The following is a 23,145-nucleotide window of genomic DNA, read 5'->3' as shown; positions in this document are numbered from 1 at the left end:
ATCTCTTTTTTTGTTTGTTTGTTTGTTTGTTTGTTTTGGGGGGGCCACACCCGGTGGTGCTCAGGGGTTACTCCTGGCTGTCTGCTTAGAAATAGCTCCTGGCAGGCACGGGGGACCATATGGGACATCGGGATTCGAACCAACCACCTTTGATCCTGGATCGGCTGCTTGCAAGGCAAATGCTGCTGTGCTATCTCTCCGGGCCCCTCAGCATCTCTTGTATCTGCTTACCCTGTTAAGAAGCAGCCAAATGGCCAAAAGGGGGCAGCAGGAAAGAGGCCAAGACACAAAGAACTCTCCTTCACTGCTGGGTCAGCCATCTCCCGGTAGCCTGAACTTGCCCAGCATCATCAGAAAATGTCTTTTTGTTTTAGATCTTCCTCCCACAATCAGGGCTAGAGTGATAGTACAGCAGATAGGACATTTGCCTTGCACATAGCCAACCTGAGTTTAGTCCCCTGTATGACATGCAGTTCCCCTGAGTACCTCCAGGACTAATTCTAATTCCTGAGTGCAAAGTCAGGAGTAACACATGGGTATTGGCCAGTGGGGCCCCAAAACAAAACAACAAGAATGTCAGGGCAGGGCTGGAGAGATAGTACGGTGCCTGATCAAACTCAGGGGCCACACAAGCAAAACAAGTGCTTTACCGCTGAGCCCAACCCTGGCCTCCTGTCTGAAGGTCAATGAATTGTGAATGTGGAACTTTCTACGACTACTTGTTTGTTTGTTTGTTGTTTGTTTTTTGTTTTTTGGGCCACACCCGTTTGATGCTCAGGAGTTACTCCTGGCTAAGCACTCAGAAATTGCCCCTGGCTTGGGGGGACCATATGGGATGCCAGGGGATTGAACCTCGCTTGCAAGACAGACACCTTACCTCTAGCGCCACCTCGCTGGCCCCAAAATTGGTCATTTTTAAGATGGGATATTATTAGCTTGATAACTTAGAATGCCCAACATGGGCCCGGAGAGATAGCACAGCGGCGTTTGCCTTGCAAGCAGCCGATCTAGGACCAAAGGTGGTTGGTTCGAATTCCGGTGTCCCATATGGTCCCCCTTGCGTGCCAGGAGCTATTTCTGAGCAGACAGCCAGGAGTAACCCCTGAGCACTGCCGGGTGTGACCCAAAAAAAAAAAAAACAAAAAAAACAAAAAAAAAAAAAGAAAAAAAGAATGCCCAACTTGCAAATGTAAAGGTGCAAGTAAGTGACACCCAGCTGCACCACAGCTAGGCATGAGCACCGCCTCTACAAAAAGTGTGACCCCTGCTGAGTATTCTATCCTAACCTCCAAGCAGCCTGGGAGGTGGAAACAAGAAAGAGGTCAGTGGGTTTCCTGCCTTGGTAACTGAAGCCAGAGTGTAATTAAGCCCGCAAAGTCTTCTGGGAGAATAGTCTCACGCCACACCAGCGTTCTGTCATGGAACCCCGGCTTTGCAGGAGTGCACCCTGGTGTGTGAAAATTATGAGATTCCTCCATGACACACATAACAGTGGAATCTCCAAATGGCACATTTCTCAGAGCACATTCCATTGCTCAGTGCGTGACTCTGTAGGACTTGTAAATGCCTCCAGACACCATCCCGACTGCTTGGGAAGCAGAATAGAAAAGTGTTTAAAAGCAACTATGGGGGGCTGGAGAGATAGCATGGAAGTAAGACGTTTGCTTTTCATGCAAAAGGTTGGTGGTTCGAATCCTGGCATCCCATTTGGTCCCCTGTGCTGCCAGGAGCGATTTCTGAGCGTGGAGCCAGGAGTAACCCCTGAGCACTGCTGGGTGTGACCCAAAAACCAAGGGGAAAAAAAAGCAACTATGGGCAGGACCAGAGAAAGGGCTCACCAGCTAGCATATGCTTTTGAGGCAGGAGCCCTCATTTGATCACCTGCACCACCAGATACCCTCAACCACTGCCAGGAGCATCTCTGCCAGGAGCATCTCTAGGGACCAGAGCTATAAATTACAGAAGTAAGGCACTGGCCTTGCATGCACTGACTCAGGTTTGATCCCAGCACCTTATAAATTTCCCCACTGCCAGGAGCATCTCTGCCAGGAGCATCTCTAGGGACCAGAGCTATAAATTACAGAAGTAAGGCACTGGCCTTGCATGCACTGACTCAGGTTTGATCCCCAGCACCTTATAAATTTCCCCAAGCTCTCCAGGAGCTTGACCCCTGAGCATAGCTGACCCAAGAACAACAAAAAAGCCCTCTGAACACAGAGCAGAGGGCAGGAGAAATAGTACTTAAATTAAGGCTCTTGGCTGGCATACAACTATGGTTATGACAGTGGTTCAAATCTCAACACCACCTACATTTCCCCAAGCACAGCCAGGTGTGACCCCAAAAAATGATAGATACAGGGCCGGAGAGATAGCATGGAGGTAAGGTATTTAACATTTAATTTTTCTGCCTAGTATGAGTTTGAATCTACGTTCTGTCAGGCTCCAGAGATAATTTGGGCTTAACTTCTTTTCATGTTTGTTCATGTACAAATGGGGGGGAAAATGAAATTTCTCTCGAAATAGGATGAATAGAGCAAATCAGATAAGTATGTTTAGTGACATACAAATGCCCATTGAGGTTTTACCTCCATAAGTCTCCTCACATAGACTTTGGAGCACTGTTGGAAGGGTTTCTGGACAACCCTAGTTCACTCACTCGTTTCATTCACTTGTTCTGCATCATCGGTGAGGTCAGTAGTCCCAGCTTCAGTCCAAAAGTAAACGAGGGGCAGGAGTGATAGCACAGCAGGTAGAACTTTTGCCAACCCAGGTTCAATCCTCAGCATCCATGAGCTCTGCCAGGAGTGATTCCTGAGTTCAAAGCCAGGAGTAATCCCTAAGCACGACTGGATGTGGCCCAAAAATCAAATAAATAAATAAATAAAAATAAGGTGAAGTAACTTTTTTCTTTCACTTTACAGATATATGTAATTGACAGTGCAGACCGAAAAAGATTTGAAGAAACGGGTCAGGTAAATAATTCTTTTGTTGAACTACTTTCTATGTAATGGTATTTATTAATCTACCATATAAGTACAAGTTTTAGTTTATTTTAACATTAGCAATATAACAGTCATTCTTGCAAGCTGACCAAAATATCAGTTGCCTAAAAAGAAATTAGTTGTGAGACTAGAGTCGTAATACAGTGGGTAGCACACTTGCCTTGCCTTAAACACAGCCATTCGTGGTTTGGCCAAGTCCCACCAGGAGTGATCTCTGAGTGCAGAGGCAGGAGTAATTCCTGAACACTGCAAGATGTAGCTAAAAAATTAGTTGAATTATTTGAAGTCTTTTTAGTAAGACATTTAATTTGTTAGACTGGAGTGATAGCACACAGCAGACCCAGGTTTGATCACCAACATCCCATATGGTACCCTGAACACTGCCAGGTATAACCCCCCCCCCCCAAATAAAAGAAATTCAATTTATATATTTGTTTATTTTTGGGCCACACCCAGTGACACTCAGGGCTTACTCCTGGCTATGCACTCAGAAGTATCTCCTGCCTTGAGGGAACCATATGAGACACTGGGGGAATCAAACCATGGTCTGTCCCAGGTCAGCACATGCAAGGCAAATGCCCTACTGCTTGTGCCACCACTCTGGCCCTAGAAATTTAATTTTTTTTTTTTTTTTTTTTTTGTGGTTTTTGGGTCACACCCGGCAGTGCTCAGGGGTTATTCCTGGCTCCGTGCTCAGAAATTGCTCCTGGCAGGCACGGGGGACCATATGGGACGCCGGGATTCGAACCGATGACCTTCTGCATGAAAGGCAAACGCCTTACCTCCATGCTATCTCTCCGGCCCCTAATTTTTTTTTTTTAAAAAGCCACCTTCATTTGGGGCCAGAGTATACAGTGAATAGGGTGTTTACCTTGTACACGGCCCACCTGGGTTCAGTTCCCATCATCCATTATGGTCCCCTGAGTTCTCCAGGAGTGATTCCTGAGTGCAGTCAGGAGTAACCCCTGAGCATTGCTAAGTGTGGCCTTAAAACAAAAACAAACCAAAAAAGGCCTTACTTTCATTAAATAAAGAAAATAAATACTATAAGCAAATGTGGAGCCAGAAAGTAAGGTTCATACCTTGCATGCTACTGGCCATATTCAGTTCCTCTTACCACATATGGTCTCCTGTGCATTTCCAGGGCTTATTCCTATACCTAAGCACCCCTGGTGTGACGAAACGAACCAAAAAAGATTTAAGGAAATTAAACTTACAGGCATATCCGAAAGCTCTTCAGCTCTCATCCCAGACCAGAGGAACAATTTGCTTATTATTGTACTTTTTTTTTTTTTTTTGATTTTTGGGTCACACTCGGCCACGCTCAGGGGTTGCTCCTGGCAGGCTCAGGGGACCATACGGGATGCTGGGATTCGAACCACTGACCTTCTGCATGAAAGACAAACACCTTACCTCCATGCTATCTCTCTGGCCCCTATTGTGCATTTTCGTTTTTTTTTGTTTGTTTGTTTGTTTTTTTTGGGTCACACCCGGCGGTGCTCAGGGGTTACTCCTGGCTGTCTGCTCAGAAATAGCTCCTGGCAGGCACGGGGGACCATATGGGACACCGGGACTCGAACCAACCACCTTTGGTCCTGGATCGGCTGCTTGCAAGGCAAACGCCGCTGTGCTATCTCTCCGGGCCCCTATTGTGCATTTTCAATACCAATTTAATGGCTCCTATATTGGAAGAGAGGGTGAAGAATGTGTAGACTACAACTAAGCTGCTTGGTCTAAAATGACTGAAGGTACAGAATGCCTGTTAAGGTTATTACATAAGGTGGTTTTTTGAGCACACTTTCAAAGAGAAAAGCAGATGTAAGTATGTGAACGTGGGCCCGGAGAGATAGCACAGCGGCGTTTGCCTTGCAAGCAGCCGATCCAGGACCAAAGGTGGTTGGTTCGAATCCCAGTGTCCCATATGGTCCCCCGTGCCTGCCAGGAGCTATTTCTGAGCAGACGGCCAGGAGTAACCCCTGAGCACCACCGGGTGAGGCTCAAAAACCAAAAAAAAAAAAAAAAAAAGTATGTGAACGTATCTATGTGTGTGTGCATATCATTAACCTGAGTAAGTTTTCAAACTCTTAGCACGATTTATATTCTCCCTGAACAGTGTTTCCCAAAATATGATCTACTAATGCCCAACAGCAGACCTACCTGGGGAGCTGAGCTGATTTTGGATATAAATTCCTGAGTCCTGGCTTGGACTTTTTTTTTTTTTTTTTTTTTTCTGGTTTTTGGATCACACCCGGCAGTACCCATGGGTTTCTCCTGGCTCTGCTCAGAAATCGCTCCTGGCAGGCTCGGGGGACCATATGGGATGCCAGGATTCGAACCACCGTCCTTCTGCATGCAAGGCAAATGCCCTGCCTTCATGCTATCTCTCTCCAGCCCTGTGGCTTGGACTTTTTAAAACCAAACTCTTGGGGCTAGAGTGGTAGCACAGCGGTAGGGCATTCGCCTTACACGTGGCTGACCCAGGATAGATGCAGGTTGGATCCCCAGCATCCCATATGGGCTCCTGAGCCAGGAGTGGTTTCTGAGCGCAGAGCCAGTAGTAACCCCTGAGCACTACCAGGTGTGGCCCCAAAAACAAAACAAAACAGAAAATGGCCAGACTTTTCAGAGGTATGTCCAGGAACCTGCCAGGAGCCAGCCTGTAGGCTCAGGCAGGGGAACCACTACTCCAGACACTTGGATGGCTGATCAGCTTCACTTTTGTTTTTCTCTAATTACAAGTGTCTGTGGTGAGAGGGATTTCATCATTCCTCCCCTCCTCCCTCCCTACCCATTCCCCCCAAATGATCCAGGAACTAGCTGAGCTGCTGGAAGAAGAGAAACTCAGTTGTGTGCCAGTGCTCATCTTTGCTAACAAGCAGGACCTGCTGACCGCAGCCCCTGCCTCCGAAATCGCAGAAGGACTGAACCTGCACACCATCCGAGACCGAGTCTGGCAGATCCAGTCTTGTTCAGCTCTCACCGCGGAGGGCGTGCAGGTGAGTGTACTAGAGGGCTGGCAGGGTTGGCCTGTCTCTCTCTCCGGTTAGTCTCCTCTATTCAGAGAAGGACGGAGACCAATCCCTTTGCTTGCCAGATGGACTCTTCCAGGATGCTCTCCCAGGGCATGGAGAAGTTGGGTACTTTTTGATTTAGCAACTAAGCTGATCTGATTAGCTGTTCCAGGAAAGCCACAGATATCTGTCCCCTCTTCTCCCTATCCCACCCCACCCCCAATTTAGATAGATCAGGGCATTCTAAGGTCCTTTCTAGCTTGGATCTATGCTGATCTGGTTGGGTTGGGTTGGGTTGTTGTTTTTCAAGTCAAATATGCAGGGGCTGGAGCCATAGTACAGCATAGAGGGCATCTGTCTTGCAAGCGGCCAACCAAGTTTTGATCCCCAGCATCCCATATGGTCCCCAAGTGCACTGTCAGGAGTAATTCCTGAGTTCAGAGTCAGGATTAATCCCTGAGCATTGCCAGGTGTGACCTAAAAGCCTAAAAAACAATAAAAGTCAGGGATGCAGGGCTGGAGCCGATAGTACAGCAGGGAGGGCTTGCCAGGTTCGATCCATGACCTCCCACATGGTCTCCAAAGCACTGTCAGACATGATTCCCCGAATGCAGAGCCAGGAGTAACCCCTGAGCATTGCAAGGTGTGCCCCAAAACCAAAAAAACTTAAGGCAAGGATGCTAAAGCTTATCTTCCCAGTGAAAAGCTGTGCCTTTGGCTCTCTGTGCACTAGGATTGGTATCTCTTTCCTACCCCTTTGGTTTGGTTTCCCACCGGGAGGCTGCTGCTGCGTGTACTTTATACATAAACATGGTCTCTGACCACTGGGCCACAGATCAGGGCAGGCCCAGTGGTACAGAAAGAAGAGGAGCTGTACCCTAGGTACCCCAAGATGAAGTTTGAGCTCTTAAACTTCCTACAAAGCAACCACAAACCACTGGCACTTGGACTAACCCTAGAACTCCTGCTATATTCTGAAGCCCTAGAATGCACTATGTGCCTCCTTTTTATTTTATTTATTTTTTATTTTTATTTATTTATTTATTTATTTTTGGTTTTTGGGCCACACCCGGTGACGCTCAGGGGTTACTCCTGGCTATGCGCTCAGAAATCGCCCCTGGCTTGGGGGGGGCCATATGGGACACCGGGGGATCGAACCACGGTCCGTCCTATGCTAGCACTTGCAAGGCAGACACCTTGCCTCTAGCGCCACCTTCCCAGCCCCATGCCTCCTTTTTAAACATCCGTTCCTATTAAGGATATGGCACAGACCCCGACACCTGATGGTATCACTTTTGCTGATGTATGGGACATCCCTGAGGGCTGAGCACATGCCTTGCGTAAGGGAGTCCCAGTTCTATCCCAGGCACTGCATGGTGCCCTGAGCAATGTGCCAGAAATAGCCCCTGAGCACCACCATGACTCAAACAGAAGAGGCCAGGGAAATAGTACAGCGGGTAGGGCGTTTGCTTGCTTGTGGCTGGCCTGAATTCTATCCCCAGTATCCCTGAGCCCCACCAGAAATAAGCCTTAAGCTTATACTGCTGGGTGTAACCAAAAACAAAAAAGAACAAAACAAACTGAAGCCTGCATTCCCAAGGTCCACAGCCTGTCCCCAGCGTGGTCTTTCCACCCTTTTCCCTCCTGCACTTACGCCTGATGCCAGTGCTTCCCGAAGCCTCCTGCTCTCCCCAGACTCTAGATGCTGACTTCTTAAAGCCACTGAATTGGGCACCATGTTAGAGCACATGTGTCTCATGGGAGATCCCAGATTCTGTTCTTAGCATGGGGCTACGAAGCTGCATTTCTCCAGCAAATAGTTGCTTTCCAGAATTATCTCAGTAATTTCACATACCTTCTGCTTGTGTGTGTGGGGGGGGGAGGACTGCTTATGAAGTGTGAGTGTGGGAGAGCGTGAATGTGGTATCAGAGTGTGTGTGTCATGTGAATGTCTCTCATCCCATGTACCCACGGAAACGGGCCTGCACTGATGTTAGCCCAGTCCCACAATGCTTTGGGGGCTTTCTGAATGAGTCTCTGAAAGGTTTCGTTTGGGGAAAAGGACAGTCTCGTTATATTTTTCTTCCTAAACTGATGATAAAAGTAACATTTTGAGGAGGCCATATCTGGCAGCGCTCAGGGGTTAGTCATAGCAGGCTCAGGGGACCATATGGGATACCAGGGATCAAACCTGGGTTGGCTGCGTATAAGGAAAACGTCCTACCACTCCAGTGGGGTTACTCCTGGCTATGCGCTCAGAAGTTGCTCCTGGCTTGGGGGACCATATGGGACGCCAAGGGATCGAACTGCGGTCCATCCAAGGCTAGCGCAGGCAAGGCAGGCACCTTACCTCTAGCACCACCACCCAGCCCCGTAACATTTTCTTATTTTTATCATATAAAGACAAAAAGCAGAAAACTGAAAAGATCTCCCCTCTCCTGAGCCCACTAGACAAAGTAACTACCCCTCCATGAAAGCTTTGCTTCTGCTCCACTAAAACAACAGCCGTGTCTGGTGGTACAATCTCTAGGGTTTCAAACTAAGCGCTTATTCCTTCTCCTTTTCAAGTAGGTCCAGCTAGTCCACTGCTATTCAAGTGGGTTGGAACATTTCCTGGCCGTTTCATTTAGCTGCTTCCTAGGAAGAGTGCCCCTGGAGTTTTCACAGGGCCTTTCCCCTCCATTATGGAAAGGTGAGGTGACCATTTTGGGGTGAGGAGACCATGGCTTAGGAGCTGTTCGTTCTCCTTGCTTGTGCAACACTTTAGCAGGACAATGCTGCTCCTTCCAATGGCTCAGAACACAAATACCCATAGCAGACGTTTTTGAAGCTCTGAAGGGCGGACGAACACAATAGTCTGTGCTGGGTGTAGACTCCTAAGAACACAGGAGTGTGAGCCAGGCCCTGGTGCACTTGACAGGGAGGGCTGGAAAGGTTGGAAGGAAAGGCAAAAGCTGGATGCACAGTGAGCCTCTGGCTCCTCAGCCAGCCCTCTCGGATGACAGAAGGAGCAGGATGGACCCAAGCCATAGTACAGGGGGGAGGTACTTGAGTTGCTCACCTCTGAGCCAGGTTCTATTCCCAGGATCCCAGAGCCTACCAGGAGTAATTCCTGAATTCAAAGCCATGAGTAACCTCTGAACCTCAAAAACAGAGGGGCGGGGCTGGAGAGACAGCATGGAGGTAAAGCGTTTGCCTTGCATGCAGAAGGTTGGTGGTTCGAATCCCAGCATCCCATATGGTCTCCCAAGCCTGCCAGGAGCAATTTCTGCGCATAGAGCCAGGAGAAACCCTTGAGTGCTGCCAGGTGTGACCAAAAAAAAAAAAAAAAAAAACGAGCCGAAGTGATGCGTGCGGCTGAACCAGGAAGGACCACAGTTCAATCCCCAGCATCCTATATGGTCCCCCAAGCCAGAACAATTTAAAAAAAACACACACACACACAGAAAGAGAGGAAGGGAGGAAGTGAGGAAGGAATGAAGTAAGAAAGGAACAAACAAACCAAGGAACAGGACTTCATCTAGAATCCAAGTCAGGCAGGCTCTCCTGCCTTCCCAGCCCCCACCCACTGCCTCTCATTCTGGAGATCAAGAAGGAGGCTGTCATTCCTCTGGCCAAAGAGAGGCCAGAGGCTGGAGCTCTCAGCCTGGGGGGACATTCTCAGGATCAGAGATCTCCGCAGGAAGTGACTTCAGGAGTAGAGATCCGGGGCCGGAGAGATAGCATGGAGGTAAGGCGTTTGCCTTTCATGCAGAAGGTCATTGGTTCGAATCCCGGCGTCCCATATGGTCCCCCGTGCCTGCCAGGAGCAATTTCTGAGCATGGAGCCAGGAATAACCCCTGAGCACTGCTGGGTGTGACCCAAAAACCACAAAAAAAAAAAAAAAAAAAAAAAAAAGGAGTAGAGATCCAACAGGATACTTGGAGAAAAAAAAAAGATTTTCTATGGAGGAGAAAGTTTGAAGGTCATTTAATTAGTTTAGTAGATAGTACCATGGTGTATAGAATTGGGTAGTTAAGACTGGGATTTCAAGGTTAATGAGATTAGATTATGGTTAATAGAATGATATAAATTTAGAGAATTTATTATTTGAAATGGGCTATTTAATAAAAATGTTAATTAAGAAGGGAATCTGCTGCTGATTGTCCTTTAATGGTAACCTTTGGAGACTGGAGAGGTCCTGGGGTTTTCTGTGGAAACACATCTTACCTTGAACCCTGCTGACCTCAGGTTGTGCCTCTCACCTCTGCTCCTGCCCATTCAGCTTATTTTCTGTTTAAAGAGCCACTAACCAGGGGCAATAGAGGTAATGCAGCAGGTAAGGCACTTGCCTTGCACACAGCCTGCCTTGGTTCAATCCCAGGCACTGCATATGGTCCCCCAAGCACTACCATTAAGGATCCCTGGGCATAGAGTCAGGAGTAAGCCCTGAGCATCACTAGATATGGCCCAATCTCCCACCACCAATAATAAGAAAATAAAGATCTGCTGATAGAGCAAAGAAATAAAGAGCACTTTCTCTGTATACAGAAACCCCTAGTTCAATCCAAGCAATACAGAGTGGGACTCAAAAAGAAAACAATTGGTGGTGGGAATGTTGCACTGGTGAAGGGGGGTGTTCTTTACATGACTGTAATCACACAACTATAATGTTTGTAATCACGGTGTTTAAATAAAGATAATTATAAAAAAAAAAAGAAAAGAAAACAAGAGTCACTGACAAGGAATTTTTTTTTTTTTGGGCCACACCCAGCGGTGCTCACGGGTTACTCCTGGCTGTCTGCTCAGAAATAGCTCCTGGCAGGCTTGGGGGACCATATGGGACACCGGAATTCGAACCAACCACCTTTGGTCCTGGATCGGCTGCTTGCAAGGCAAACGCCGCTGTGCTATCTCTCCGGGCCCTTCTTTTTTTTTTTTTTTAACTTTATTTATAAATTAATTGATTGGTTTCTGGGCCACACCCAGTGGCGCTCAAGGGTTACTACTGGCTCTGCACTCAGAAATCAGCCCTGACAGGCTTGGGAGCCATATGGGATGCCAGGAATCGAACCGGATCCCTTTCAGGTTGGCCACATCCAAGGCAAATTGCCTTACCACTGTGCTATCTCTCTGGCCCCAGGAATTATTTTATTTTATTTATTTATTTGGTTTTTGGCTTTTGGGTCACACCCAGCAGCGCTCAGGGGTTACTCCTGGCTCTACACTCAGAAATCACTCCTGGCAGGCTCAGGGGACCATATGAGATGCCGGGATTCGAACTACCGACCTTCTGCATACAAGGCAAACACCTTAACCCCCATGCTCTCTCTTCGGCCCCAGGAATTATTTTCTTATGCTTAAGGATGTGCTTGTGGAGGCCAGAGTGATAGCACAGTGGGTAGGATGTTTGCCTTGCACATGGAAGATCTGGGCATCCCATATGGTTCTCCAAGCCTGCCAGGAGTAACCCCTGAGCACCACCAGGTGTGACCCAAAAACAAACAAAAAAGTATGTGCTTATAGGACCGGAGCATTTGCACAAGTTGTAAGGCTCGCCCTGCTAGCCTAGGACAGACTGCAGTTTGATCCCCCAGTATCCCATATGGTCCCCCAAGCCAGGAGTAATTTCTGAGTGCATAGCCAGGAGTAACCCCTGAGCGTAACTGGGTGTGGCCCAAAAACCAAAAAAAAAAAAAAAAGGTATGGGCCCAGAGAGATAGCACAGCAGTGTTTGCCTTGCAAGCAGCCGATCCAGGACCAAAGGTGGTTGGTTCAAATCCCGGTGTCCCATATGGTCCCCCCGTGCCTGCCAGGAGCTATTTCTGAGCAGACAGCCAGGAGTAACCCCTGAGCACTGCCGGGTGTGGCCTAAAAAACAAAAAAAAAAAAAAAAAGGTATGTGCTTGTACTCTCCGGCCCCTTGTAATGATTCTTATTAAAGCCTAAATTGCTCCTAAAATTGAAAGGTCCCACCTAATGTTTGTAAAAATCACTTTCACCGTGATTATCATGGAATGATCAGTAAAGTTCCCCCAGAAGTCTGCTCATCTGGTGGCACAAGCTGTAGGGCATTTGCCTTGCACACGCTAATCTAGGACGTACCACAGTCTGATCCCCCAGTGTCCATATGGTCCCCTAAGCAAGGAGTGATTTCTGATTGCATAGCCAGTAGTAACCCCTGAGCATCACCGGGTGTGGTCCAAAAAGGAAAAAAAAAAAGTCTGCTCATCCTCACATTCTACTCTTCCCCATTACTCCAAAACCCGATTGATGCCTGCCTTATATGCATCCAATCCTAATTCAACTCCACCATAACTTGGTTCACCAGTAGCACACAATATGACTTCCCAAAATATACAGCTGGAAGCTGAAGTCATAGCACAGCATAGGTCGTTTGCCTTGTAGGCTGCCAACCCGGCACGGACCCAGGTTCAATCCCCAGAATCCCATATGGTCCCCCGAGCCTGCCAGAGGAGTAACCCCTGTGTGCAGCCAGGTGTGGCCAAAAAAAAAAAAAATACACAGCTGGTCAGGAATGGGCAAAGGTGCCAAGCAGACCTTAAATGGGTCACATGACAACTACCACCACAGCCCTAATGAACCTGGAAGAAAATGTATGAAGGTCAAAGGACAAAAGAAAAGGCTAAATGAGCTGGAGTCATAGTACAAAGGGAAGGGCATTGGCTTTGCATACAGCCAAACTTAGTTTGATCCTTACACCCCAATGGTTCCCTGAGCCAACCAGGAGTGATTCTAAGCACAGTACCATGAGTAGGACCTGAGGACCATTAGGTATGCTCCTCCCCCCAAAAAAAAGAAGAAAAGAACCAAAGTACAGCAAGGTGCTTGCCTTGCATGCAGCTGACCCTCATTCAGTCCGCAGCACTGCATGGTCCCCCACACTGTCCAGTGGACCACAGCCCAAAAATTAGAAAAAGAGGCAATACTTTCTATAAACGTTCAAAGTTTTTAAAGACAGTGAGGCTCTACCTTGTGTTGGTGTCTAATCCAGATGCATTTGAGAGAAAAATAACAACCATCAAAGTTAGCTCAGTCCTGGGGACTGAGAGAGGCTTCAGCATGTCTCCTTAGCCTGGTGGCTTATACACACACTTGAAGATCATGGAGAACAGTGATCCCTGGGAGCCAGGGCTCAGGGCCTCCTCATGGCTCAACATTAAGCCCAGCAGTATTCTGGGCCCACATGCCAATCCAAGGATCAAACCAGGGTTGGGAGCATTCAAGGCAAGTGCCTCACCCCCAGGGCTGTCTCTGCAGCTCTTGTAGGTGCATCTTTCTTTTTTTTTTTTTTTTTTTGGGGGGGGGGGGTTTTGGGCCACACCCGGTAACGCTCAGGGGTTACTCCTGGCTATGTGCTCAGAAGTTGCTCCTGGCTTGGGGGACCATATGGGACACCGGGGGATCAAACCGTGGTCCGTCCAAGGCTAGCGCAGGCAAGGCAGGCACCTTACCTTCAGCGCCACCGCCCGGCCCCAGGTGCATCTTTCTTTACCCTGACTGAACGTGAAACAGACTTTTTGTTTTGACTTTGGGCTACATTCAGTGGTGCTCATTGGACCCTGAGGTACCAGGGGTCAGACCTGGGCCATCTAAGTGTAAAACAAGTGGTCAAATCCTTTGAGCCACTTCCCGAGCCATGGAAATTGAAATTTAAAAGTTTTCAGAAATGGGGGCCAAAGAGATAGCATGGAGGTAAGGCATTTGCCTCGCATGCAGAAGGTCGGTGGTTCAAATTCCGGCAGCCCATATGATCCCCTGAGCCTGCCAGGAGCGATTTCTTTTTCTTTTTTCTTTTTTTCTTTTTTTTATTTTTTATTTTTAATTATGAGAACAATGATACAAAGAGAACAAGGTAAAGTTACAGTGAAAGAACAATCGCCCATAAACAGAGTTCTCAGAAGAAATCCCCTTGCTGATGCCTAAATATTGAACTTACAGTCAAAAAAACATTAAGAAAAATAAGGCATGGGGCCGGAGAGATAGCATGGAGGTAAGGCGTTTGCCTCTCATGCAGGAGGTCATCGGTTCGAATCCCGGCGTCCCATATATGGTCCTCCCGTGCCTGCCAGGAGCAATTTCTGAGCCTGGAGCCAGGAATAACCCCTGAGCACTGCCGGGTGTGACCCAAAAACCACAAAAAAAAAAAAAAAAAAAAAAAAAAAAGAAAAATAAGGCAGAACCCAGGTACAATTACTCTGTCCACAAGTCCCTAGATTGTAGTACATTATAACATTTCTTGGCAGTACACAAAGAAACCTAAAGCCATGAGATTTATGTGACTCCTTAACTTTGAAGGCATAGTATTTTTATATATTCATGCACATACATATTAGTTTAAGTTAACATCAAAAGTTTAAGAGGTTTTTTTTTAAGTATTAGTCAAAAGGGCACAGTAAAAATGGTGTTAGAGTGGCAAATATTGTTTGCATAGGCCCACCAAAATATGGGGGTCATAGAAAGGAATAGCCTTGGGCCCAGAGAGATAGCATAGCAGCATTTGCCTTGCAAGCAGCCAATCCAGGACCAAAGGTGGTTGGTTCGAATCCCAGTGTCCCATATGGTCCCCCGTGCCTGCCAGGAGCTATTTCTGAGCAGACAGCCAGGAGTAACCCCTGAGCACCGCCGGGTGTGGCCCAAAAAAAAAAAAAAAAAAAAAAAAAAAAGTTCAAGAAAGGAATAGCCTTGATCTAAATACAAGGAGACCACTACCCCTGAAGTTTGCCAGAAGAGATTTCTGAGCATAGAGCCAGGAGTAACCCCTAAGCGCTGCCAGGTGTAACCCAAAAAAACAAAAAAACAAGTTTTTAGAAATGTCCTTCTTTGCCTGGTTGCTGGAAGAGGACCGGCCCATCACAAAGTTAAAGCAGACTTTCCAGGGGAGCCATGGACAGAAAGCATAAAGTAAGGTTCTAGTGATAGCTGGAGTGGTAGAATGGCAGAGAGGATGTTTGCCTTGCACAAAGCCAACCTCAGCTCCATCCCTGACACTCCATGTCTCCGTGTCCTCCTGAGCCCACCAGGAGTGATTCCTGAGTGCAAAGTCAGGAATAACCCCTTAGCTTCACCCAAAACCAAACAAAAAGTATGGCCCAAAATCAAACAAAAATAAATAAAAAGGTTCAGAGGCCAAAGGAGAACCCCAGTCCCAGAAAGCCTCCTCCCAAAAGGTCACAGAAATTCCTCTGCCATGATGGGCAGAGGCCATTATGAGGAGTGGCTAGGAGGAAGAGGAGGAGAAAGAGAAACTGAACTGTGCCCAGCAGAAAGCCTTTATTTGAATGAGTTGGAGGCACTTTTCCTGGGATGAGGCTCAGGTTCCTGGGACCTCTCTAGGAGGTAACATGGAGCCTGGGGACTCCTGCCCCCAACCCCAAATGGGCACCAGGGATAAGAGACAAAGAAAGTCTAGTCCAGAAGAATTTGATCCCCCACCCACAGCACTCCTTGTGGGTGTTGAAAGCATTTTCTTTTTCCTCTGAAAATTGTGTGTGCGCGCGTGCGTGTGTGTGTGTGTGTGTGTGTGTGTGTGTGTGTGTAAGCTGGAGTAATGGTGTAGTGGGTGGGATTCTTATCTTGCACATAGCTGACTCAGGTTCGATCCCTGACACCTCATATGGTCCCCTAAGATCCTCCAGATGTGATCCTTGAGCACTGTCCAGTGTATCCCCCCAAAAAAACTAAGGTGATACTTGGGGCCAGAGCAATAGTACAGTGGGTAGGGTACTTCACACGATTGACCCAGATTCGATCCCCAGCATCCTCTATGGCCCTCCAAGCACTACAGGAATAATTCCTGAGTGCAGAGCTAGGAGTGACTCCTGAGAATCACCAGGTGAGGCCTCTATTTTTTCTTTTTTTTTTAATGATACTGAGGGGCCCAGAGTGATAGCATTAGCAGTTAAGGAGTTTGCCTTGCTCTCATCCAACCTGGGTTCAATCCCAACATCCCATCTGGTCCCCTGAACATGGCAGGAGTGATTTCTGAGAGCCAGATGTAACTCCTAAGCACCACCAATGATGCCCCCCACCAAAAAAAAAAAAAAATATATATATATATATATATATGCTGAATTATAATTTTCCTTCCTACCAGAGATCAGCAGTTTCCACCTGCTCTGAGCCCTAATAGGAACCCACCTGCTCCAATAGCTTTGAGCTTCCTGGAGGTCAGCACCCACCTCTTGTTCTTACACCTATCACACATGCCCTTCCTCCTGTCCAAACAGGAGTGGGGAGCAGGCCCACTGGGTAGTCCTTTTATGGAATTTTTATTTCCTTAATCTGCCAACAGAATTTCCTTTTTAAAAAAAGAGTCACCACTGCTTGCTTTCTCAGCCTGTTGTCACTTGTCTTTGACTCTGAGTTGTACTTGGAACTGCATATCTGCAAGATACCTCAGATCCGTTGATTAATTTTATAGTGGGGGCACACAGACTAATGCTCAGGGGCCACCAGGGGCACACCCTGTGCTGCTGAAATATGGGAGGCAGATGGTGCCAGAGACCCAACTCAGGACCTATGTGCTAGATCCGTGCTTTGCCATTTGAGCTATATTCCCAGCCCGCCTCATGTTTATTTTTAAACATTATTCAGATCTCTGTGCATGCAATCTCATCGTCCTCTCTCAGACGCAGTGCTCTTTATCAGCAGAAAAAAATATATATCGTAACAGCCAGCACTGTTTTGTATGTGCTGCATGACCCTGGGGGCCCAAGGCACGATGGGACAGGGATAGTCTGCGTGGCTCAGTGCAGGTCTGAGCGCCTGGCTGTCTTGAAGTGATTCCCTCCAGGACTGCGTAGTTCTCCTGGCACTGAACACCAGGCCCGCCCAACCACGGCTACCACTTTCCTCTCAGCCACTGCGCTGAGCAGAGGGATGGGGCAGGGCTACCAGCAACCATGCTTCTCATGGAAAAGACTATATCGCGCTGAACCGTGTGTCAGTAGAAGGTTTCCACCAGGGCCCGGAGAGATAGCACAGCGGCGTTTGCCTTGCAAACAGCCGATCCAGGACCAAAGGTGGTTGGTTCGAATCCCGGTGTCCCATATGGTCCCCCGTGCCTGCCAGGAGCTATTTCTGAGCAGCCAGCCAGGAGTAACCTCTGAGCACCGCCGGGTGTGGCCCAAAAACCAAACAAAAAAAAAGAAGAAGGTTTCCACCGGTGCTACCAGTGGCTGACTGGCAATTCCCCCAGTGGTTGTTACAGGGGGTAAAAGCATGACCTGCTAAATGTTCTTGCCTCTCCACGAAGCCAAAGCTCAGTCACGGAGGTTTGATGCCTCACTTTTGACCCTCACGTCAAATGGACGTGAACCAGTTCAAACTGAGTTTCAACAAAGAGGGGAGAGGGACGGTGGAGAAAGGAAGGGGGAGAACTCCTCCCACCTGAGATTGTCATCTCTGTGCTACAGATCAAATGCACACAAAGTTGGTCCGACCAGTTTCTAACAATAAAGGTTCCGCCATTAAACAAACTCTGAGTTCATTTCCTTCTTGGGAGGCCAAGGCAGTCACCTACTGAAGTAAAGGATCATCTTTTTCCCAGTCACCTGTGGTAAGAGCAGGCAGGCCCTTGCCAGCTGAAGGCGGGAGTGAAGTGGCACTAATTGGAACCCGAGACGCAGAAGGCGCCTCCTCTCCACACGGAGACTTTCCACTGGAGGTGGTGGTCTTGGCGGGAGGTCCCAGGCCGGGCGCGCACAGGGAGGCCAACCTGCAAGCTCCCACATGCACCAACCAGGCCCAGTACCTGGCAGCCAGGGCAACTTGAGAATTGAAGGGCCGAAAACAGCCCCTGGCACCTTCCCGCTTGCAGCCTGCCATGCTGAGCGTGGGCTGGTGACTCCAGTCTCAGATCTCTATTCGGCCACAGGCCTTTAACTTTCTTTTTTCTTATGGGGTGGGGCCACTCCTGGCAGTGCTTGGGGGTCGCTCCTGACAGTGCTTCAGGATGAAAGGGGGGGTCAGGTTAAGTACCTTAATCCTCATGCTCTCTTTCTCTGGCTCCCTTATGGTAGAAAGATCTAGAAGTTTGCCCTCTCCCATGCTCAGTGTGAATAAAAGCTGAGGCAGAGCTGTTTCCCCAGCAGCTGCTGAAGTTCTTGAGAAATGGCATGAGGTTAAAGAGCTTGGACAACTGTGCCGCGGGGCCTCCTTTCCTCACCTGAGGTGGGGACGTGCTCAGAGTACCTGTTTCCCAGAGCACTCGAGGGGAGGGGAGGCAAGAGGACGAGGAATAAAACACAGGCCTCAGGGCCAGAGAGATAGCACAGCAGTAGGGCGTTTTCCTTGCATGCAGCCGATCCAGGACTGGCAGTGGTTCAAATCCTGGCATCCCATACCCCGTGCCCTGAGCGCAGAACCAGGAGTAACCCCTGAACATCGCAGGGTGTGGCCCAAACAAAACAAAACAAAACAAAACAGGCCTCATGTGTGGTCCTGGTTCAGTCCCCGGCACTGCATTGGTCTCCCAAGCACAGAGCCAGGAGTGATCCCCATACTGACAGTACTGACCCAAAACCCAAAATAAATAAAATGCCACCGTAATTACTTTTGTTTGTTTTTTGTTCTGCGGCCACACCCAATGATGCTCCGGTTACTCTTGGCTCTGTGCTCAGAAATTGCTCCTAGCTTGGGGGACTATATGGGACACTGGGGATTAAGCTGAAGTCCATCCTGGGTCAGCCACAAGCAAGGCAAACTCCATACCACTATGCTATGGCTCTGGCCCCTGTAATTACTTTTTTTTTTTTTTTTTTTTTTTTTTGGTTTTTGGGCCACACCCGGCGGTGCTCAGGGGTTACTCCTGGCTGTCTGCTCAGAAATTGGGGCCGGGTAGGTGGCGCTGGAGGTAAGGTGTCTGCCTTGCAAGCGCTAGCCAAGGAAGGACCGTGGTTCGATCCCCCGGCGTCCCATATGGTCCCCCCCAAGCCAGGGGCGACTTCTGAGCACATAGCCAGGAGTAACCCCTGAGCGTCAACCGGGTGTGACCCAAAAAAAAAAAAAAAGAAATAGCTCCTGGCAGGCATGGGGGACCATATGGGACACCGGGATTCGAACCAACCACCTTTGGTCTTGGATCTGCTGCTTGCAAGGCAAATGTTGCTGTGCTATCTCTCCAGGCCCCTGTAATTACTTTTTTAAAGAGAGGGGTGGGAGTGATGATAGTACAGCTGGTAAGGCACTCGCCTGACATATGGCTGACATGGGTTTGATCCCCAGCATCTCATGTTCCCCCCCACCCCCAAGAGGGAAGACAGGAAAGTAGGTAGGGAAGGATTGCTCTGGGACCAAGTGCATCTGCACTCTGAAGACCCAGTTCCCTTCCATTTCAGTAGCAAATAATCATTCACCCCCAATCTCTGTCAGAATGCAGAGTGCCCCCATCGTCCCACACGCCCATGGGTGCCACCAGCAGAGGCTGCAGTCTGCTCTGAGCGCCCTCTATCAGCTGCATGAGGCTGGAGGGACTGGACCCCCTCGGCCCTGTGACTTCGAGAGGCTTCCTACATAGGGGTCCGCATAATGCCCCCCCAGCTTCCAGAGCAGATACCCTGGAACGAGCCGCCTGTACCTTCTTCCCTGGGTCCCTGCAGCTGAGTAAATATTTTTCCTGTCTCTTTGGCTGCATCATGTCCCGTTACATATGATAAAAGAAAACCGCCCTCTATTGTCAGCCATAAAGCAAGAAAGAACCCACAGAGTGTGGGAACGCTGCTTTTTGGTTTCTCTGAGAAGGTGAATTGGTAAAATACCACCCGTCTCCGTCAAGGAGAGCAAGCACAGTGCAGTGTGCAGGCTTCGGTCATGTCTGAGCGGCTCCTAGAGCCGGAATGCTGAGAGCTATTCAGCTGGAAGGTGATCTTACTCATCCCCTCTTTATTGCTAAATCTTTTTTTTTTTTTTTTTTGTCTCCTGGCAGGTGATCCTTTTTTTCCTGGAAACCAATTAGCTACTAAAATTAAACATGTTTCCTCTTTAAATAAATCCTTTTCATAAAATGGCCTTAAAATCGGCCTCAGCTTTTCCAAAGAAGCCACTGACCCAGTTGCCATTGGAGGGGCCCCCCTTTCTCCCCGATCACATTCCTCCAGCCTGTCCCCACCACAGCCGGCCGCTCCCCACCTTTGCCGTGAGCCACGGCCAGCCTCACCCTGCCGGAAGCCCGGGGCCCACTCAGGGCCAGCCAGCGGCTTACTGGGTTGTCCTGCCCAAAGTGCTTTGATGGCAGCGGGCAGAATTCTAAGCACTGTAAATTCAGGTTACGGTCAGATTAGCCGCGAGATAGGATGCCTGCTGGTTGTTGGGCAGTGATGTATTGTTTATGGGATTAATGTGTGCAGTGGCCCAGGGTGTCAGCTGATATTTATTACTGTAAGCTGTCTCAGCTGTTCAGGTTCAGCAGCTAGCACCAGTGTCACTGAAAAATGCGGGGCGCTGCCCTTCACGGACGCCCCAAGAGAAGCAAATGCAAGGTGGGCCCCTGGGGAGACGGGCAAGGCACTGGGGCAGGAGCCACCTTGAATTTGTCCTGGGAACTAGGAGAGAATCACACACCCTTGAAAGTCAGAGAGACCTTGGGGAGGAGAGCATTCAGAGAACTGGGGGTGAAGAGGAGGTCACCCTGGCCAGGCCAGCCTCTGAGGAACGCCACCCGTGGGGCTGTGACGCTGCTGTGGTTCCTCCTCTGTCCTTCCCCAGCCTTCTCAGAGAGGACACACTCAAGGTCACCGTTCCTTATGGAGAGAACCTTCTCCCCAGCCCTCGGCTTGGTGGGACCTCAAGCTACCGGAAGTGGTCTGGGCCCTGTTAGTCCTGTCTGCAAGACACCCTGCACCCCCAACACAGTGCACATCGCCCCAGTGTGTGTCCAGTAATGCACACACAGCAGTGGGTTTGTTTTTCCAGAAAGAATTTTAATTTAGCCTGAGTATACACTGTCACACTGTAAACACACTGGGGCACCAGGAGGGTGGCTGATGGGACGGGGCGCGAGCAAAGGTCAGCTTTCAGAAAAAGCCAAAAATGGCTGGAATCTTTCCTGAGCGCGCCTGGCCTGTCGGGCCTGGGATCCAGGCAGATGTGTTTGTTTTTTCAGAGGGAGTTGCTGAGGCCCCATCTCAAGTTCAGACCCTGTGCACGCCCCTTCTGTCTCCCTCCTGTGTTCCCAGGGGCCTCCCACCTCCCCCTCAGATATAGGGTGGGTCCTTGAACCCGTAGACTCCCCAGAGCTGGTGGATGGGAGTGGGAAGCCGGCCCCCTGCTACAGTGAGTGGAGCCTTTCCTCAACTAACCCCATCTTTCTCTACTCCTTTCCCCCAAAGGACGGCATGAATTGGATCTGCAAAAATGTCAACGCAAAGAAGAAATAAAAACTAGACGCACAGAGGCTCGGGAGCTGAGGGAGCCGAATTCTGTCCTGAAAACACTGATTTGCTGCTTTCTGACCAAATGTTTTTCCATCTGTGTGTACAGCTACAGCTGTTTGAAGAGAGGGACCAACATAGTCGAAAAAGAATCCCCATTCCAGCAGTAGATTTAACTGATCTCTGAGGTTCAGTATCATTTTTCAAATAAAGGAATTATATTATTTCCTCTGCATAATTGAAATAGTATTAAGTGTCTCAAAGCACATGATTGGAAAATGAGATCTTTTAAATGAGCGAGAAATTGCATTGCAGTTTAGACAATTCCAGTGGGTTTTTTTCCTTTCCAAAAAAATAATATATATAAAAGAGGAAAGGGAAAAAAAAATGGAGGAAACAGCAGCAGCTGTGTCTGCTTTCATTGACCTGCACGTACATTTGCACCCTGGTCTGGAAACCACTAGCAGGCAAGGGCTGGGGTAGCTGGTCACATATTTCTACAGTCATCAGCCACCAATGGCTGCAGTGGACAGGAGAAGCAGATGGCTCCAGCATCTATCTTGTCTGCAGGTAAAGAGATGAGGAAGAGTCTATATAGAAAGGAGGGGAGACTCCTTCCTGGAATCAAGTCCCCACAGAAACAAGCCTTCAGCCCCCCCCCCCCCCCCCGCCCCCCAGACGGCCTCAGAGGAGGCCAGTTCCCGTGACTTTTGACTATAATGACATCTGGAATGTAAGGAGAGGTGGGAGGTTTAATTCCAGAAAAATTACAAGGTCCTTCATAAAGCCTCACACGGAGGGCTCAGGCCGGCACAAACAGGCTTTCCCCAGCTCAGTGGAGCAGGGAGCAGCCCACAGATTAGCCGGTTTCCTTCCTATAGAAGGGATTTCTAAAGCTCAAAGACGTCTGTGTTTCCATGATCACAATAGGCTGCTGCTGCTATCAGATTTTAAAAATAAATGCAGCTTTGCCACGGATGTGCTCTACGGAGAGAAGCCAGGCAGATCGATTTTTAGAAGAGATCCTTTTTTACCGGGCTGGCAAGTGGGTGGCACGGGATGCGGGTGTTGGCGGTGAAGGCTGCTGGGGAGGCCATTCGGCATGTGTGTGTAATCTCAGGGGCCAAGCGCAGAAAGGCCAGTCAGCACAGCTGGGCTGCTTGCAGCTCACCAGCAAACTGTCCTCTATTGATTGATTAGAGGGGAATGACTGGAGACTTCTACTCCGTTGCAGAGAGGGCTTGTTTCCCTGAGCTTTAAGAAATCTCCAGCTTCCCAGAGGAAAAAAAAAGAAAAACAGAAAATAAGAAACTCCCCAGCTTCAAACCCAGGAGTGCAGGCCAGAGCATTGCCCCGCTCCTAGATTATTTTTCTGAGCCGAAGCAATAGCACAGTAGCAAGGCGTTTGCCTTGTACGTAGCCAACACAGGATGAACCTGGGTTTGATTCCCAGCATCCCATATGGTCCCCCAGCCTGCCTTGAGTGATTTTTGAGGGCAGAACCAGGAGTAACCCCTGAGCGCCACTGGGTGTGGCCTAAAAACAAAAAGACAAAATTGCTGTTCAGGTGCTGGAAATGGGGCATGAGTAAGATACTGCCTGCTGGCTGGTGGTCCCAGCTGTCCTCTCAAAGACCTTGAAGACCGGCATGGCATGTTTCCTTCCCAACTCCCCTGTGCCCTGCCCAGAAGGGCCAGGCCAGCATTCAGGCCTCCAGCCCCTGGTTTTCTGGACCAAGGTGAAGCTGATGAGGCTGGAGA

At 48.9% G+C, this 23,145-nt stretch overlaps 1 protein-coding gene across 1 annotated transcript in view; it reads left to right on the top strand.

The window, feature by feature from the left end:
* ARL3 (ADP ribosylation factor like GTPase 3) overlaps positions 1 to 21,623 on the top strand; it is a 53,971-nt gene extending 32,348 nt beyond the window's left edge. Inside the window, exons 4-6 of the mRNA XM_049764354.1 lie at positions 2,922 to 2,972; positions 5,813 to 5,998; positions 21,344 to 21,623. Coding sequence (XP_049620311.1) covers positions 2,922 to 2,972; positions 5,813 to 5,998; positions 21,344 to 21,391 — 285 coding nt within the window. The 3' untranslated portion in view covers positions 21,392 to 21,623. The remainder of the gene's footprint in view (positions 1 to 2,921; positions 2,973 to 5,812; positions 5,999 to 21,343) is intronic.
* The last annotated feature ends 1,522 nt before the right edge of the window (positions 21,624 to 23,145 follow it).

This window comes from Suncus etruscus, chromosome 17 (genome assembly GCF_024139225.1).
Source record: "Suncus etruscus isolate mSunEtr1 chromosome 17, mSunEtr1.pri.cur, whole genome shotgun sequence".
Classification (NCBI taxonomy): Eukaryota; Metazoa; Chordata; class Mammalia; order Eulipotyphla; family Soricidae; genus Suncus; species Suncus etruscus.
The sequence above is the reverse complement of the archived record's forward strand: the minus strand, read 5'-3'. Positions and strand labels throughout refer to the sequence as shown.